Source organism: Sander lucioperca, chromosome 16, assembly GCF_008315115.2.
Source record: "Sander lucioperca isolate FBNREF2018 chromosome 16, SLUC_FBN_1.2, whole genome shotgun sequence".
NCBI classification, from domain to species: Eukaryota; Metazoa; Chordata; class Actinopteri; order Perciformes; family Percidae; genus Sander; species Sander lucioperca.
Window position 1 is genome coordinate 19,088,565 of NC_050188.1, and position 16,597 is coordinate 19,105,161.

General features: G+C 41.3%; 1 protein-coding gene across 5 annotated transcripts in view; it reads left to right on the plus strand.

The window, feature by feature from the left end:
* The window catches only part of runx1t1 (RUNX1 partner transcriptional co-repressor 1), a 58,974-nt gene that overhangs the window by 29,308 nt on the left and 13,069 nt on the right, over nt 1–16,597 (plus strand). For all 5 annotated transcript variants that reach the window (XM_031323149.2, XM_031323145.2, XM_031323147.2 and 2 more), the window contains exons 2-5: nt 4,455–4,592; nt 6,961–7,202; nt 10,281–10,370; nt 14,247–14,428. In XM_031323149.2, the coding sequence (XP_031179009.1) occupies nt 4,478–4,592; nt 6,961–7,202; nt 10,281–10,370; nt 14,247–14,428 (629 nt within the window). In that variant the 5' untranslated portion in view covers nt 4,455–4,477. The remainder of the gene's footprint in view (nt 1–4,454; nt 4,593–6,960; nt 7,203–10,280; nt 10,371–14,246; nt 14,429–16,597) is intronic.

Consider the following 16,597-nt stretch of genomic DNA (forward strand, 5'->3'; position numbering starts at 1 on the left):
CAACACACATTTGAGAGGCTCTTCTGTTCTTTTATAGCTAATTGCTGCCTCTTCAACAACCGTCCTCATCCTCTTCAATCCATTAATTCCTGGACAACAGCACTTCTGAGAAGTCGTAAAGTGAGTTAGGCAAAGTCAAAGCACTCATCGCCCCTTTCCATTAAAGCTCCGCACATCAATACCTGTCCAGTCCTGGAATACCACACTTTGGCCGGCCACAGATCTGCCGCTTCACCTACAATATTCAACTGGCGGGGCAGTAACAGGGCTAATAAATGAACAGTAGATGTGCATTAAGTTCAGCCATTAACTTTTAACAGATGTATTAGGCTGGAGGAGACGCCCGACTTTGTTTTCAAGGTTGTTTAAGGTTGCGTGTTCAGGTGGTGCATTTTGAATTGAATTATGCATGAGTTAGCGAGCACTTGCTATTGTTCTGCCTCACTCTATTGCTGTAATAAAATGAGGGCTTGTCTGACTGTCGTCTGCAAGTATTTCTCTATTTTAAAATATACATGCCACATTTGCTCATAAAAATGGATAGCACACGTCGTCGTATGACGTGAGTTGTTTTCAATAATGTGCTTCAGTTGTAAGATGTATTTTTTTTTATTTTCCCAAAGACTGAGTAAATTACCTTGCAAAGGCAGTATTGCTATTGATTCAAGTGGCATAGTAAGTGCCAAGTGAATGGTTGGCTGCAGCCCTTGTTGGTTAGTATAAAGCCATTGATTTTTATTCTGCTTATATGCTTTGCAGTGCTCTCAATCAAATCAGGAACAGAGAAGATGCTCTTTGTGTGTGTGTGTGTGTGTGTGTGTGTGTGTGTGTGTGTGTGTGTGTGTGTGTGTGTGTGTGTGTGCGCGCGCGCCTGTGTGCCTGTGTGCGTGCGTGCGAGTACACACGCTCTCTCTCTAGCGTGTGTGCTAGAGAGAGAGAGAGAGAGAGAGAGAAGGAGAGAGCATGTTATTGCCTGGATGCATGTATTTGTTGTGTACACGGATTTCACACTAATTCACTCTATATCTTTCATCTTATCCCCTAAGGGGCTGCAGAGTTTCAAATGCTTTCAGGGTTTATGTTTCTCTCATCTCCACCCGACCACTGTCATCCAATCATAACACTGACCCAGGTGTTAATCCCCAATTACAAGCCTGTAACCAAACTCATCTTTTTATGCTGCCGCAGGGCCCACAGAGCCATGCAGGAGTTAAGGTAGATCTTGAATCTGGACTATTGTGCTTTATTTCCCTCTTTATGTGTTTTACATTGTGCTTCCTGTTGACTTTTCAAGTCAAAGATTTTAGGAAAAGCATTTTTCTGTTCCTGCCCCAATGACTAATGCTCCATCTCTCTCATAAAACACCCCACATTGCTGTAAATTGAAAAAAAATATATATTGTATACTTTGCATTCTGGGGAGTGCTGGAGGTCAGTATCTGCTTTAAATTACATTGTAGGGATGCAAGTAATTTACATCATCTACCTATCTAGTAGTCACAAATATTAGGGTCAGTATGAGATGATATGGATCCTAATTTGACGTCCTACTATCTAGCAATAGATCAAGTGAACCTGGCCAAAAAATTACTACACAATTAGAAAACCCAATATACAGGACTATGGAAAGCATGAGCTCAAAGATCCAGTGAAACAGGATAAGTACAACCATGTGTGATATGGTAACTTCTTTCTATTTCACTTAGGCTCATTATACATGTAAGGTCTTTGTGTTTGACTGGAAAATGATGAATTACCTTGGGTCCTGTCACTCGGTCGTCTTTTTTAATGACCTTGTATTTTCATAGATCATATTTTAGGCAGGCATACAGGATATGATAGCTGGCAGCTAGAGGTAAGACTATATGTTTCCACTAGCTTTTCTGCTATATCCTGAGTTTATAAAATAAATAGTCAGGTCCAGACTTTCTTTTACTGTGTGGAGTAGTAAACCTTTCTCAGTCTGTCCAGGTCGGGAGGATGGAGAGAAAGTGTGTGTGTGTGTGTGTGTGTGTGTGTGTGTGTGTGTGTGTGTGTGTGTGTGGTGTTAGCAGAAATGCAGCACAGTGAATAGACAGTCAAAGTTTGGACAGTCGCACTGTTCTCTTTGTCTTCTCTTCGCATTGACTCTTCGTTCACCTCCAGTCCTCTTTTCTCTGCTTTCCTAATCACTTGACTTTTTTCCACTAATCTTTACTCTATATCTATTCATGCTGCTCTGTGCAATTTATCCCCTTTTCTCTGCAATTCATTCCAATCCTCCTTTGCCGAGCTCAAACTTGTGTTATAGTCAATACCTCAGTCAATATTATTTCCTTAAATAATTTCATTTCTACAGTATAATTTACCGTTTTGAGTGAAAAACTTAAAAGTCCCATATTGTAAAAAAAAGTGATATGGTTAGTAGGGAGATGTGTGACCTTTGTCTTGGGAAGTGATGATCCACTACTCTTCTTTTCCTGTCCTTTGACAGTAGCTGACTCTATGGGTTGGAATCTGTTTGCCTTGATAATCTTTGGAATCTTCTGGAGACTATTTAACAAGAAGAGAATATCTTGATAACAGTGTATTGCTGCTACCTATATACGTCAGTGTGCCTGCGAGGAGCTCTAAGAATGGCAGCATCAGTCAGTAAGTTAGTTCAAATCATTTCAGTGTGATTGGACATAAGGAGCAGCAGCTAGGAGCTAGTATGGCTTCTAGACTCTTGTTTGATTCTTGGAAAACTGTTTAAAGTAAACATGTTGCTGGTCAGTATGTATTTATACCTTGTATATTTCTTGTGATTGTTTCTTTCATTTACATCATGTTCCCTCTGCTTATTTGAAATGGAGCTATGGAGTCCTCTCTATTTAGAAATTCAGTGACATCTCCATCTCTCACTTGCCTGCCTGCTAAAGCTGAGCTAGCGTGACTAAAATACTTAGTCACAGTGAACCTCGGCAGCAGTGAGCCAGAGTGCTACTGAGGCTTGGGCCTAGCTAACAGGCTTAGGCTATCCTGTCTCTCTCACATCAGTATTTCTTATTCATTTCACCTAAACTTAATAATCCAAACAGTCGTCACAGAGGAAAACTACTATTTATACAGTATGTAGTGTATACATTTTATACACAGACACTGTGGGGAAATATGCAAATGAACATGTACATGCAAAATATAAGACATAAGTATAGAGTGCATATTCATCATGCAAAAACACACACACACACACACACACACACACACACACACACACACACACACTAGGGTCTTGAGAAAAACGTGGGACAGAGACCACCCTGTTTCCCTTACCACACTGATTACACTGTGTGTGCCTTTACCGTGCATGTCTTGTGTGTATCTGAGTCAAAACACATGCATCCACTCCATGATTACAGCTACGTGTTCCCAATGTCACAGATAGTTCTTTTGTTTCTCTTGCAGCTCCTCCCTTCCCTCCTCTCATTCTCTCCTTTCTCTTCTCTCCCTCCACCCCCTTCCTCTCTACCTTTTTTGTTGTTGCAATCTCAATCCTTCACAATGTGCCACACAGAGACAGTTGATAACAGTCTGTTTACTCTGTGTTACTTCTATTGCTAAGGGGAAGTTGTGTATCTTATCTTGCACAATATGGGCTCAGCCCTCACTGCCAGTGCAAGACTCTGATAATGTCTTGTTGTTGCTCTCATGCATTTGATATGGCCAGTTATTTGCTGAGCACAAAGCAACTGCATGAGGTGAAAACAGGCATGTCATCAAAGAATTTTCTTTTTTTTGTGATTAAGGTTTTATCTCTAAAATTTCTTATGAGTAGTGTGAGTATGATCCGACTGGTTTTCTGTATCTGTTGTGCTTGAATTTCTTAAATTAGTTCATTGACTAGTTGGTTTTCTGCCATGCTTCAGTCCTGAACAGATGTGAATATAGTATCCAGAGAAACAAGCACGCACACGTGTGTGTGTGTGTGTGTGTGTGTGTGTGTGTGTGTGTGTGTAATGAGCACTGCAGTCGTGTGCAGGGGGGGGGGGGGGGGGGGGGAATGCTATGTCGCCGTTCTGTACAGCGGGCATGCAGGATGGCACAGATGGCGGTAGAGTGAGACCCGTACTCGCTGCAGATTTATGCTCCTCTCTCGGGTGTCTGTCTGTGTGTCTGTGAGTCTCCCCTTTCTCCCCCTCTCATTCATCATCTGACAGTCTAAGCATATGCATCAGTGTCATTGTGACCAGACACATGATGTGGTGAGCCATCTATTTCCAGAACAAGTTTGGTGTGGTACACCTCGTCGGTGCTTTGTTCATTAAATTAAATCCTGCTGCTGTGTATGTGCAAATTATGATATAGTTCCTCTCTATGCGCACAGATGTGGAATGTGTTGCCCTGAGCTGTTGTTTATTTCCTTTGTTAAAATATCAGCATGTTATATTTGGTTATATGTGGTTATTATAATCTTTTGCTTTGTTTGCCTTCAGATCGCACTGGGAAGCGCTCCACCATGCCCGACTCACCTGCGGACGTCAAGACACAGTCCAGGTTGACCCCCCCTACCATGCCGCCCCCACCCAGCACGCAAGGAGCACCCCGAAACAGCTCCTACACCCCCACCACATGTGAGTAAAGCTAGGTTTATAGTTCTGAGTTAAGGGTTAGGGGTGTCACAACGGAGGTATACATCATCTACGCCAGTGGTCCGGGGACCCCTAAGGGGGGCGGCAAAGATCACAGGGGGGGCGCAAGTCTTTATCTGGTTTGAGGTTGAGGTAAAAAAAAAAATATTTGCACGTTAAACAAATTATGATAATACACTAGAATATATAATGTATACAAAAGTCTGTATAAAAACTATGTATTTTTGTTCTCGCTTAAAATTGTAGTCAGGCTACTTAGTAGGCCAAACCTCCGGGACCTCTTAACCTGGGACCCTTGCTGTCATCAGGTCAGCTGCTAGCTGCTATCATCCTCACTTTTCCTGCCGCCACGGCATCACTATTTTATGAACGAAACATGGCGGAGAAACGTATAAGTGCTGATAACTCCTCTGTATCAAAAAAGAAAGTAAGGGAAAGTTACCTCAACTTCGGTTTCGGAAGGGGGGGCTCAGCGTTTCTTAGACATAAGTAGGGGGGGCGCCAAGGAAAAAAGGTTGGGAACCACTGATCTACGCCATAGGGTCTTCAAAGATCTAACAACACTCATGTTGTGACATATTTGACATTTTAACAGTTATGTTGTCTCCTACTAGTTTCCAATGTACCGTATCAGTGCAGATACTGACTTTATTAGGGGGATCTGGTATTGGCCATGACATAACCGACCTTCATTGAATGCTGTTTCTTTGTAAATGTCATCATAAAATTTCCAGAATGAGTTACATTGTAGTCACTCACATCAGATTTCCAACTCAGTTCTCAGTGCCACAGCATCCCTGGTCTCATGTTCAGAGTTCCATCTAATGTGGTCTACACATTTTAAATCAGGGAAATGAAAGCACTGGTATTGGATTGGTACTCAGTATCGGCAGATAGGCTGATACGTTGTATTGCAGTTGATATCTGGCGAGAAAAAGTTGGGTTAGTGCATCCCTACATACAATACTTTGGTGGTTGTTTCAACAGGTGCAATGTGATGCTGAACTATAAATTAATTCTTAGGTGATGGCGGGATGGCTGTACATCAGACCGTAGAAGGATAATTCCATCTTAAGTCACCCATGGAAAATAAACACAGCAACTTTTTAAAACAGAGCAGATATACATGCGCTTACGCTTGGGAAGACAGCTGCATTATGCATAAGTGAAATCCAAAAATCTCAATTTTTTAAATGACCTTATAAAGACCTTTATAACAAGTTGTATTGCGCCTTCCCAAATTTCAGTCATTCCAGACAAGTTCTCCAGCAATGCTTGCAAACCGTTAGAGCTTTGCCACAACGTGCACATAGCCTGTGATGAGAAAATTACACCCTAGTATTCACTTAGAAGTGCATACTTAACCACTTGCATGAAGAGCACTAGAATCTAAGAATCAAAGGCCTTCAAAATGCTCAGAGCATTCAAGTCTGCGTTAGTAGTGCTGGTTCTCTGCAACAGAGTCATTATTTTGTTCTCTTTTAATCACTTATTCTCCCATTTCTTCCTTTCTGGTATTTACTTACTCCCTTTCTCTCTACAGTATATCTGCCTGTTTCTCTGTTGCAAATGCTCACACTCCACAATTAACATCAGGGCTTCCGTGCGATGAGGGAGGAAAGGCCCAGCTCTCTCATTACGCATGCCGAAGGTTTTAACAAAGCAGTATGCTTTGATTTCCACCCAACATAATTGTTACCACATGCAGTTTGAGTATCTCGTCTCTCTGCTCTCTTTACAGTGGCGGCTTTGGACGGCAGCCAGAGGGGGAGTGAGTGGATCGCTAGTCAAAACCTAATCTCATTAGAGGGAAAGCTTTATGCCGCCTTGTATCTCTTTGTACACCAACTCCCCCAACACAAAGAGACAGACAGACACACACACACACACACACACACACACTTCTCCCGTGCTCTGGCGTGACGGGGGGTCACACTGTCCCTGCTTGTTTAGACTGCAGGGAGGGAGGCAAAGGGAGAAGGGGGTGCAGAGAGGCAACATGTCTCCAAATGCAGAAATATGTTTTTTATGAGAGGATGCCGCAAAGGATCAAACAAGCTGCGAGGATTAGAAACAAATGTTGAGGATTGTGAATGTTTTCAGGGGAATGTAAATCATTCCAAATCAGTGGTTTGGTCTCAGTGAAGCTGACGTATGTTATTTTCTTTGTTGGTGTTTGTTAAAGGCACAGTCAGGGATTTAAGGTTATTTGTGGTGATTTGCAGTTAGCAAGGGTGAATGCAGTGTTACTTTTGCACTATGTTGAAAAAGTCATAGTATTTTTATGAAATATTTCTCATTTTGCTCTCCTTACTCTGAAAACTATTCTTTATGTCCTTGTCTCACGCAGTAACCAATGGCAGCAGCCACTCTCCTACAGCGCTTAACGGCGCTCCATCTCCCCCAAACGGCTACAGCAATGGTCCTAGCTCCTCCTCCTCCTCCTCGCTGGCCAACCAGCAGCTGCCGCCGGCCTGCGGCGCCCGGCAGCTCAGCAAGCTCAAGCGCTTTCTCACAACTCTACAGCAGTTTGGCAATGACATCTCACCTGAAATCGGCGAGCGGGTCCGCACATTAGTGCTGGGACTAGTGGTGAGTGGCTTCTGTGTATGTGAGCTTTAGTTCAAAGGGCTCATAGGGTGAAAGTTGATACCGGGCCTTAAGTTAGCAGGAATAAGTGAATCCATTAGTAGGTTATTTGAGAATAATTCTTTGCATTTGTTCAGCATGTCTGAAGTACCAGATGGAATGAGTTTACTAAATCAAACAGTTTAAGTAATCTCAGGTTAGTTGTCAGTCAGAGAGATGAATACTTAAAATACTTTGAAATACTTATCGCTGATTATGAAAACCTCAGGGGTAGTTTTTTTAAAAGTTTTTTTATTTTCTTATGTCAGAAACCTCACTCATCTGGTCCTTCAGGCGTAAGTGTAAAATAAACAGAAAGATTTGCGAACTTTTGCCTCCAGGATTGACATCCATCAGTACTTTGCAGCCCATTATTCAGTGTAACACAATACCTGACAAAACAATGGCAGTATGTTGTCCTCTGTGACAGAGGATAACATCAGACCAGGACACTATCGTCTTTAGGCACCTGATCCACTTTGGATTTTTTTGTTTTACACTTCATAAATTAAAATACAACACGCGACAACATAGAAAACCATAGGCCTGGGGCAATAAAGATTCAACTTGTTACTTTAACATCTAAATAATGTTATCACTCAGGATGTGCAGGGGTCTGACAACCTAACATGTTGCAATATTAAAAACTAATTGATTTATTTAGCTAAACCAATAGATATATAGGATAATAGGAACTGCAACTAAATGATGATTGTAGCTTTGGATGCACAATTTAAAGCATTACTGATAATCACAACTTCTAACCCAAATTAAGATCCAGTGCATAAAGTGGATAAAAACAGCATGTTAGAATTTGTATTAATTTCATAATTATACAGTATATAAACAACACGTATGCAAAGAATAACAAAAATGAAACTGTTTTTTTCTTCACCAGACATGAGAATGAATATACTGCAAAATACAAATCAAGCCTGCAAACATCAAACTACATTTATCCAACAGAGATTTGATAAAACAGATGTGTTCCTCCAGCTTAGCTGACATGGTTATATAAAGGCAATATAAAATACATGTGCAAATCTAAAGATTTACCACATCTATGGGATCTGAGAAGATTTGACTTAACGAGCAGGGGGATACAGAAATAGTGACTGAATGTTGTGCAGAAAGGAGGAGGCGGAGGAGATGGAGGGAGGAATTTTTTTAATTAGCCTCACAGAGCATAGCCTCCTTTTGGCTTCACTATGTTTATTATTCTCACCGTCTGCAAATGCACATGCCTCTCCTGTGTCGTTTTACCTTGCATACCTCCCCCCCCTCCATATTTCTCTGTCTCTCCCCCTCTCTTCCTCTCTCGCTCACTGTCTCTCTGTACCTCCCCTTGCCTTATTGAAAAGAGTGACACCGTTAATTAGCTAGTTGTGTGTTGGGGAGAGGGAGAGAGGGAGACTCAGGAGGTTTCACTAGCTGTCAAGAACAGCCCCTATGCAATCTGGGTGAACAGATGTAAGGCTGAATGTAACAAAATTCAGGTCTGGGAAATAAACACAGAGAGTGTGGGGAGGAAAAATCATATCTGCTGCTTTTTATAATGTTCTCCGTCTCGCATTGTTTTGTTCTTGTTTGTATTTTTGCTTGTTATATAGCAGATTCTTCTCCCATGTGTACACTCATCTCTTTCTTCTCTCTTTCTTACTCTTTCTGTCTGCTCTGAATCGCTGGAATATAGTTCATGTTGAAAATTAAAAATAGTGTCAGTCACCACTGTCTTGTCAGCCATTAATGTGAGTTACAGGCAACCAAAGAAGGAGAGACTTTGTTTGGGTTGACAAACTGAAATGTATAACCTACTTTGGACCCCCCACTGCTCCAAACATACACCCCTTCTGTTTTAAACAATACAGAGAACACACAAATAATAGGAAAATAAGAAATGCAATAAGAAATGTATTGGTTTAAAATGCATGATTTGGTAATGTTTAGGTCCTATAACATTTCAGTATTTTGAGCTTCCAGTCAGATAGCACTACGTCATAGCGTAATTGATTGGATGTAGTTGGTTTTAGTTTGTGAAGTTAGAGACGTTGGAAGCAACACAGTTTTTTGACCGTGCGTACCATGTATCATTTTGTGTTTTATAAGTAAACATTCAAAAATACGACCGTTTGGTTTGTTAGGGTTTCAAATACTGGTTGTAGTTAGACTGACTTCAAAAGGTGGCGCGGAAGAATTAGAAGCAACTAGGTGCCACTACAAATACCCTCTGACTCTAAATATACTACACTCTCTCTGTCCTGCACATTTTCCTGGTCCATAACGTATTTTGATCACCTTGGTCTTATCTGGTCTCTGAAAATTGCCAGACAGTTATTCGGTTGGCACTGATGGAGCGATGTAGCACAGACGTGGAGCATTATGGCACAAGTGTGTAATGTACTGTGTTGATAAGGACAGGGATGCCATGCATGTGTGCAACATAAGCATATGTGCAAACAATCAAATGAGTGAAAAAGAAAAAGAACCACATTGTGTATCGTATGTATGTATTTTATTGGACATACACATAGGACACACATTATGGAATACACTCCAAATATGAGCACAGCTTTCTTCATGTCACAGTTGTCTTTAAAATATGCAATTTTTCACTTTCTATTCATAATAACAAATAAGCAGACCTGAGCTGATGTGAAAATAGACTGAAATGTAAAAAAAAAAAAAAAAAATATTCAACTGCACAAATGTTTAGTTAAAGTGATTGGTTTTTAAATCAGCCAATAACTCAAAAGGAGCATATTTGGTAAAAAATAAAATAATAATTAGGCACATTTCTTCCTCATGCAGCATATTTTTGATGATGTGACTCCTGCATGTGTATTTGTTTTGTTAATTGAAGCGATGTGCGTCTTTGTTTTCTGTGGCTCTTTTCACTGCGGCCTGCCCATATGCTTCCTATTACAAAACTCAAAACATTCACTCCAGGTCAGGATGTAGCTTAGCTTCCAATAAGTAATATTATCACTTAATGCCTTCCACATGGATTCATGTGTTTTCTCTCTGTCTCTCTCTCTCCTCTAGAATTCCACACTAACCATCGAAGAATTTCACTCCAAGCTCCAAGAAGCCACCAACTTCCCTCTGCGACCTTTTGTCATACCTTTCCTGAAGGTAGATATTTAAATATGCAGTTACTACAGTTCAGTTTGTCTGTCGTATTGAGCAAACCTAGAAAACATTAAGCCAGCCCAGATCCAGATGTGCATACTTATGTTTGTGATATTTCTACCTATTTTTGGTATTTCTTGTTGTCTCTCAATTGTACCTAATCTGTTTCCTTCTTCCTTCTCACTCAGTTTCTCTGCAATTTCACAAAATAGTCGCTCTCGTTCTGTCACATAATTTTTTTCTTTCTCTTGCTCAATCTGTCTGTTTCATTCCTTCTCCAAATGAAACAGTGCATAAGTCATGTTCAACTATAATTTTTCTGTACAATGTTTGAACTGCAAGAAGTTGTTTTTTTTGTTAGACACTTGCTTAACGTGTGCTGGAACAGAGCACAATGTGTGTGCTTGTGGCTCGATGACAACGTCCCCTTTCACGTGCTCCTTTCCAGCCTCCTCCACCACTTTCTCTAAGGCTTGTTTTATCAACGATTCTTCGTCCCACTAAGCTACATTTCCAGCGAGTATTTGCCATTTTCAGCCATTAGCATGGTATATTACGCGAGGAAGGAGCACTCTTTTAAGCATCCAGTCGTGCCCTTGCTTCAGCCCATTTGTCGCCGGTCGCCTTTTTTTTCAGTCACAATGGCACAGCTCACATCTCTTTATTCCAGTCTGGGAGATAAAAATGAAGAGGGATGGTGGATTTTCTGTTTGTATCTATGTGGCCATTTATGTGCATTTGGGTTGTTTGTGTCAGATAGGTGCATATTCTGAATGTCTGCAGGATTTGAGGAGCTAAAGCAGTCTGGAGGTGAGACTGGCGGTGGTGGTATGATTTGTTTTGGTAGTCAAAGATGACAAATGGGACTGGGGGTCTATATTGAGAGATGCACTGTGCAGCAGCAGCAGCAGTTCAGATTGTGTTATGGGGTCTAGGTGAAGCTGAGATCAATATCACTGTGGTACTGAGAGATGGAGAGCAGGTAGGGGCATGACATTTAACACAGAGCTCATTTGTTTCTATTACAGGCTCTGTTTTGTTTTCTCACTTTCTTTTCCCTGTCAATCCTCTTCTCAATTCCTTCGCCTAGCTCTTGCTCTTTATCTTTTATCCATTCCTTATCTAGCCCTCCCTACCCTGCTCTATGTGTTTGTGTCTGACTGACTGACAGGCATGAGGTAAATGTTAAGTCGGTTCTCCCTGAGCACAATATCATCTCACTTTACGCTGTCTGTATGCACGTGCATGGTTGCATTTGCAGATGATGTGTGCATGTGTAAACTGACATTCACAAGCCTATATTAACCACTGAGGTCCTGCGTTGATGTGGTATTGGTCCCACTAGTATCGCTGTTACTGTTAACGACAGAAACAGGGACTTTGTGTCCTCCTTGTCTCCTTCCTCACATCACTCCCTTATTCTTAGTTTTTCTTCATTTGTTCTGCTTTGAATGTGCTGTCTCTGTTTACTGTTCCCTTATCTATCCATCCTCCAGTCCCTCCTTCCCTACTCCTTTCCTCGCCAGATGGTTAGTGTATCACTGGGATGGCTGCGGAATCAAAGATGCAACTCTTTTTTTTTTTTTTCGTCGCTCCCTCTCTGCCTCTCTACCTCCCCAGTCTAATTTTAGTGTCTTCCCACTGCGGAGCCTTTAATGCCAGCTACCATATGGTAGCAGAGAGCAGTTGGAGGTGTAGGGGAGCTTTTATAGGTGCGTTGAAGCACAGCTGCAACAATGCACGTCAGGGCTCCGAGTTTTTCATTATGCTAATGTTAGACCAAGCCAACCCGTCCAACCACCCCACCCCCACCCCCACCCAAACCCTTTCCCCTTCTCTTAATACTAAACCGCAAATTGGTTGGGACTCTTTACTGGAAGGAGGCAATCATAAACCACACAGCACCAGTGACGTGATATGTTGGCGGGACGCCCGCCACACGAGACAACAGGCTTACAGAGTAACAATGTTTCTGTTTTCAAGTTAAAAGTGAGCTTATTTTAAGTCTGTCAAGTGTTTTGTTTTTCTTGTGTCATGCTGAAGTGAGAGGAGTGCTGTGTGGCAGAGGAATAAACACATTTGCCTAAAGAGAGAGAAAGACGTGCTGGTAAATAATTGAAATAGGACAATATAGACGTGCAGAAACTAAGTCTCCTAGATTCTCCTCTAACTGCAAATTACACAGAAACAGAAAGTTGATGGAGTGCAGCATATCCTGAACGTGGCAGATTCTGAATAGTTTTTTTGGCACCGTTTGACAAAATGACAGATCCAGTATTTTCACAATAAATCATCCCGGCGGATTTTAGCTGTGGCTGCTGAACACTACTTGAAATTTTCCTTTTATGCAAGTGCAGATGTTGGTTACCATAACTGCACAGAAGCAAATTGCCATACTTTGTCTTATGAAAAATGATCCAGTGTCTTCAGTGGTCTGCATTTCTTGATTCAGTCCTTTTTGTTAATGCATCCCACATCTCTGGCAATTAGGATGACCTCCAATTAATGAAAGATGAGTTCAGCGGGGTCAAAGCAATCTATTTCATGCTCTTTTTTTCAGAGGGTAATTACGATCATAAACTATCAACGGACCATTAACTCGGGCAGGTAAAGCGAAGGCCAGCGCTTGGTATTTCTTTTACTACCAGCCAATTACTGGAGAGGGATTTTCTTATTATGAAACATAAATCCCACCAAACAAATCATGGTTGTGTTTTGCAAGTATTATTTCTGTATGCAGTTGGCAAAGATGGGATGGAATGGTCAAAGAAACGGAAGCAAATTTGTGAGCTTATGTATGAAGGGAAGAAAGAAAGAGTAAATAAAAGTTCATAGATTATAAAACTAGAAAAAAGGAAAGGAAAAAAACAAAGCCATAGACTGAGAGAGAGAGAGAGAGATTATGTTATTCAGGATAAAATATAGATTAACAGAGATGGCCTCTCCAAAAGCTCTTGTGATGTACCTCGTCAAAATAGCCCCCACTCTTATTCTGAACCTGCCTGACGCAACACTTTCATCTTCTTGCTTCAAAACGCACCCCATCAGATGTCTTTGAAGTCAGTGCGCACATACCTGCATGACCCTGTAACTCCACGCAAGAAAGCAGTCCCCCTTGTTATGTCAAAGAGATTGAAAATAGCTGCTGTTTCTTAAAAATAAAAAAATGTAAAAGTATACACCACAGAGAAACTCTTTGGGTGTTAATGCACTCTGGGTCACAGGAAGGGGTTGGTTCCGTGGTAATGAGCAAACAGGGCACAGATGACGTGGAAGAAATGGATCTCAAATAGATGTTTTTGGAATGAAAATACTGGGGGGAAACTTTTATTATACCATCATATTTTTATGTGCTTTAGGAGCTTTATATGTTTTTTTTTTCAGATCAAAGAGATGCATCAATCTGGTTGAATTTATCTTTGTTGTAATAGCAACAACATTATAATTTGCACAAGGCAAAGTAGAACTTGTATATTCCAAGTGCATTTTTCCTCTTTTAAGAGCTTAAGCTGACTTTGATTACCCTTAAAGCAATACAGACACAACTGAATTAGCATCGTTTCGTGCAGTTCTGAATCTTAATAATTATTGTTTTCCCTACAAGATATATCTGTTGAAGACATTGTAGTAAAAACAGCTCAGCTCAATCTGACAGATTATTCTCATTGTTTCCCAAATTAGCCGAAAAGGAAGCAGAGAGCATTTTAGAGAGAGGATTGAGTGACTGAGCGAGTGAGTTTTGTTCCCCATTTGTTGAAAGACAAAAAGGCAGATGTGATATTTCTATTTTTGCTTCTCTGTAAGAATTCAGTGTTGTCTAAAACATACGGTGCAATTGTTACATTCCCTCTAGTAATACACTGATGTTTCCTTCTGTAGGCCAACCTGCCGCTCCTTCAGAGGGAGCTGCTGCACTGTGCAAGGCTGGCGAAGCAGAACCCAGCTCAATACTTGGCCCAGCATGAGCAGCTGCTCCTGGACACCAGCACTACCTCCCCAGTGGACTCCTCTGAACTCCTGCTGGACGTCAACGAGAATGGCAAGAGAAGGACGCCAGACAGGTTGGTGAATCAGGAAGTCAGAACATGATTTTGTTAGTATGGGACTGATTTGGTTTATACATTTAGCAGCTCCAAACATTAAAGCAGCTCAGGCTTTTTCCTCTATTATGTGATCTCATGCATGAATCCCTTTGAGTCTGCCTGCATCATACCTATGAACTCAAACAACACTCCATAGACACAAGCTGAGCCAATGCAAGGCAATAGTGTGATGTGTTAATGTATGTATGGGAAGTGTCTGTCAGTGTGCCACCGGCCTCATGACGTGCTCCGTTGGACATCTCAGCTCCCCGGCTCCTGCTCTTAATGGGCCAGAACTGAGGAGAGGAGGAGATGGGAAAAGTAGACCTGGCTACACACAAACACACATACACATACACACACACACACACACACACACACACACACACACACATACACATACACACACACACACACACACACACACACACACACACACACACACACACATACATCCTGAGGACAGAAAAGGGAAGGAAGACAGCTGTGCCTTAATGAAAACTGAGAATGTGTCAATGAATGTATGTGTATAGTGTGTAAATATGTATTCTGTATAGGTTATCATTTTCTTCCATGCTTGATTAGTGTGTGTGTCTGTCTGTGTGTGTGTGTGTGTGTGTGTGTGTGTGTGTGTGTGTGTGTGTGTGTGTGTGTGTTTCTCTGCACTCCCCATCCCAGCCAAATCATTATATCCATTTGTTGTCACAGACTTTGGTAACGACTCAATGTTCTCTGCTCTAATGAACAAGCAGTGAGACATGCCATCCAGGAACACACAGCCCTGTAAAACTCTATAGTCCTCTCTCCAACAGTCTTCCCCCAAAGCAGCAGAAACGGAAACAAGCACAAAACCCGCCAGCCCAACAGCGAGAGTGTGTGCATGTTTAAGACCGCGGCTTATTCCCAGCACAATAAAGTACATTTTATTTGGTAGAGCTGCTATACCACTAAAAAAGTAACATCAGAATCTAAATATAGATTTGTATGCATTTTCTGCCAGAATGGCTTTACAAAGGGATTTCACTAATCAGATTAATAACTGAGATTAACAAGCCTTTAATAAATGCAATTAGCTATGCTTAGACTGATGCAAATATTCTTTCATTAAACATTAATAAGCATTTTTTTAATTGCTTGAACATAAGTTTGTGAATATTTGTGTTTGTGCATTGTTTTGAGTTTGTGCGTGTGCTTCAAGTGCAATGTGTGCTAGGTCTTTTGAAATAAAAAGTAATTCTCCAGGGATCCAACATTTTTAAATACAAGCAGAAGGGGAGAGGAAAATGTACTTTTTTTTTTTGCTGAGGGACAAAAATGCCAAAGCGATATTAATAATTCTCACCTTTCTTTTCCCCCAGCAGTCGGATAGGCAGACTTTTTCTGTAATACCTGCATATTTGCAGCCCGTCTGGTACATAGGGGAGTGAGCTAGGAGAAAAGGAGTGGTGTAAATGTGAGAGAGAGAGAGAGAGAGAGAGAGAGAGAGAGAGAGAGGGAGAGAGAGAGAGAGAGAGAGAGAGAGAGAGCGAGAGAGAATATATGGAAAGAGAGAAAAAGTAAGTACGCATCTGTATTCAGTGAAATAATGTGGTCTGTGTGAATTTGTGTGTGCATGATTCTCTATCCAGTGTAAAGGTGTGAGAGGTTCACGTAGGTGCACCTATGTACGTGTGTGTGTGTGTGTGTGTGTGTGCGTGCGTGTGCTTGTGCATGCGTGCCTAGGGAGATGAACTGATAACACTTACAGATGAGGCTCTAGCACCAATACGGCTGGCTAAGCACCTCTGGTTTCTGCTTACCTCTGCTCTGCGTTCCCACTTATTGGAGCCCTGTGTCGGAATATTGGGATTTGAATGGGAATCCTAATTACAGACAACAATGCACCATCAACACAACCTGATTAATACTGTACCATGGTGTGCAGGATCCTGACCAGGATTATCGCAGTGCAATATTCATATGAGAAAAAAAAAAAACATACATATTGTGTTTACAGTAATTATCTGACAGAGCCGGTATTTTAATAATAGCTTGGAGAGCAGATTTTGTGGTACCTTTATGGTAATGACTTGCATAGTAAATACAGTATAAGTCAGCATATTTTCACAGCATTAATTCTGTCAATCAGAATTAATGCTAGTGAAGGCA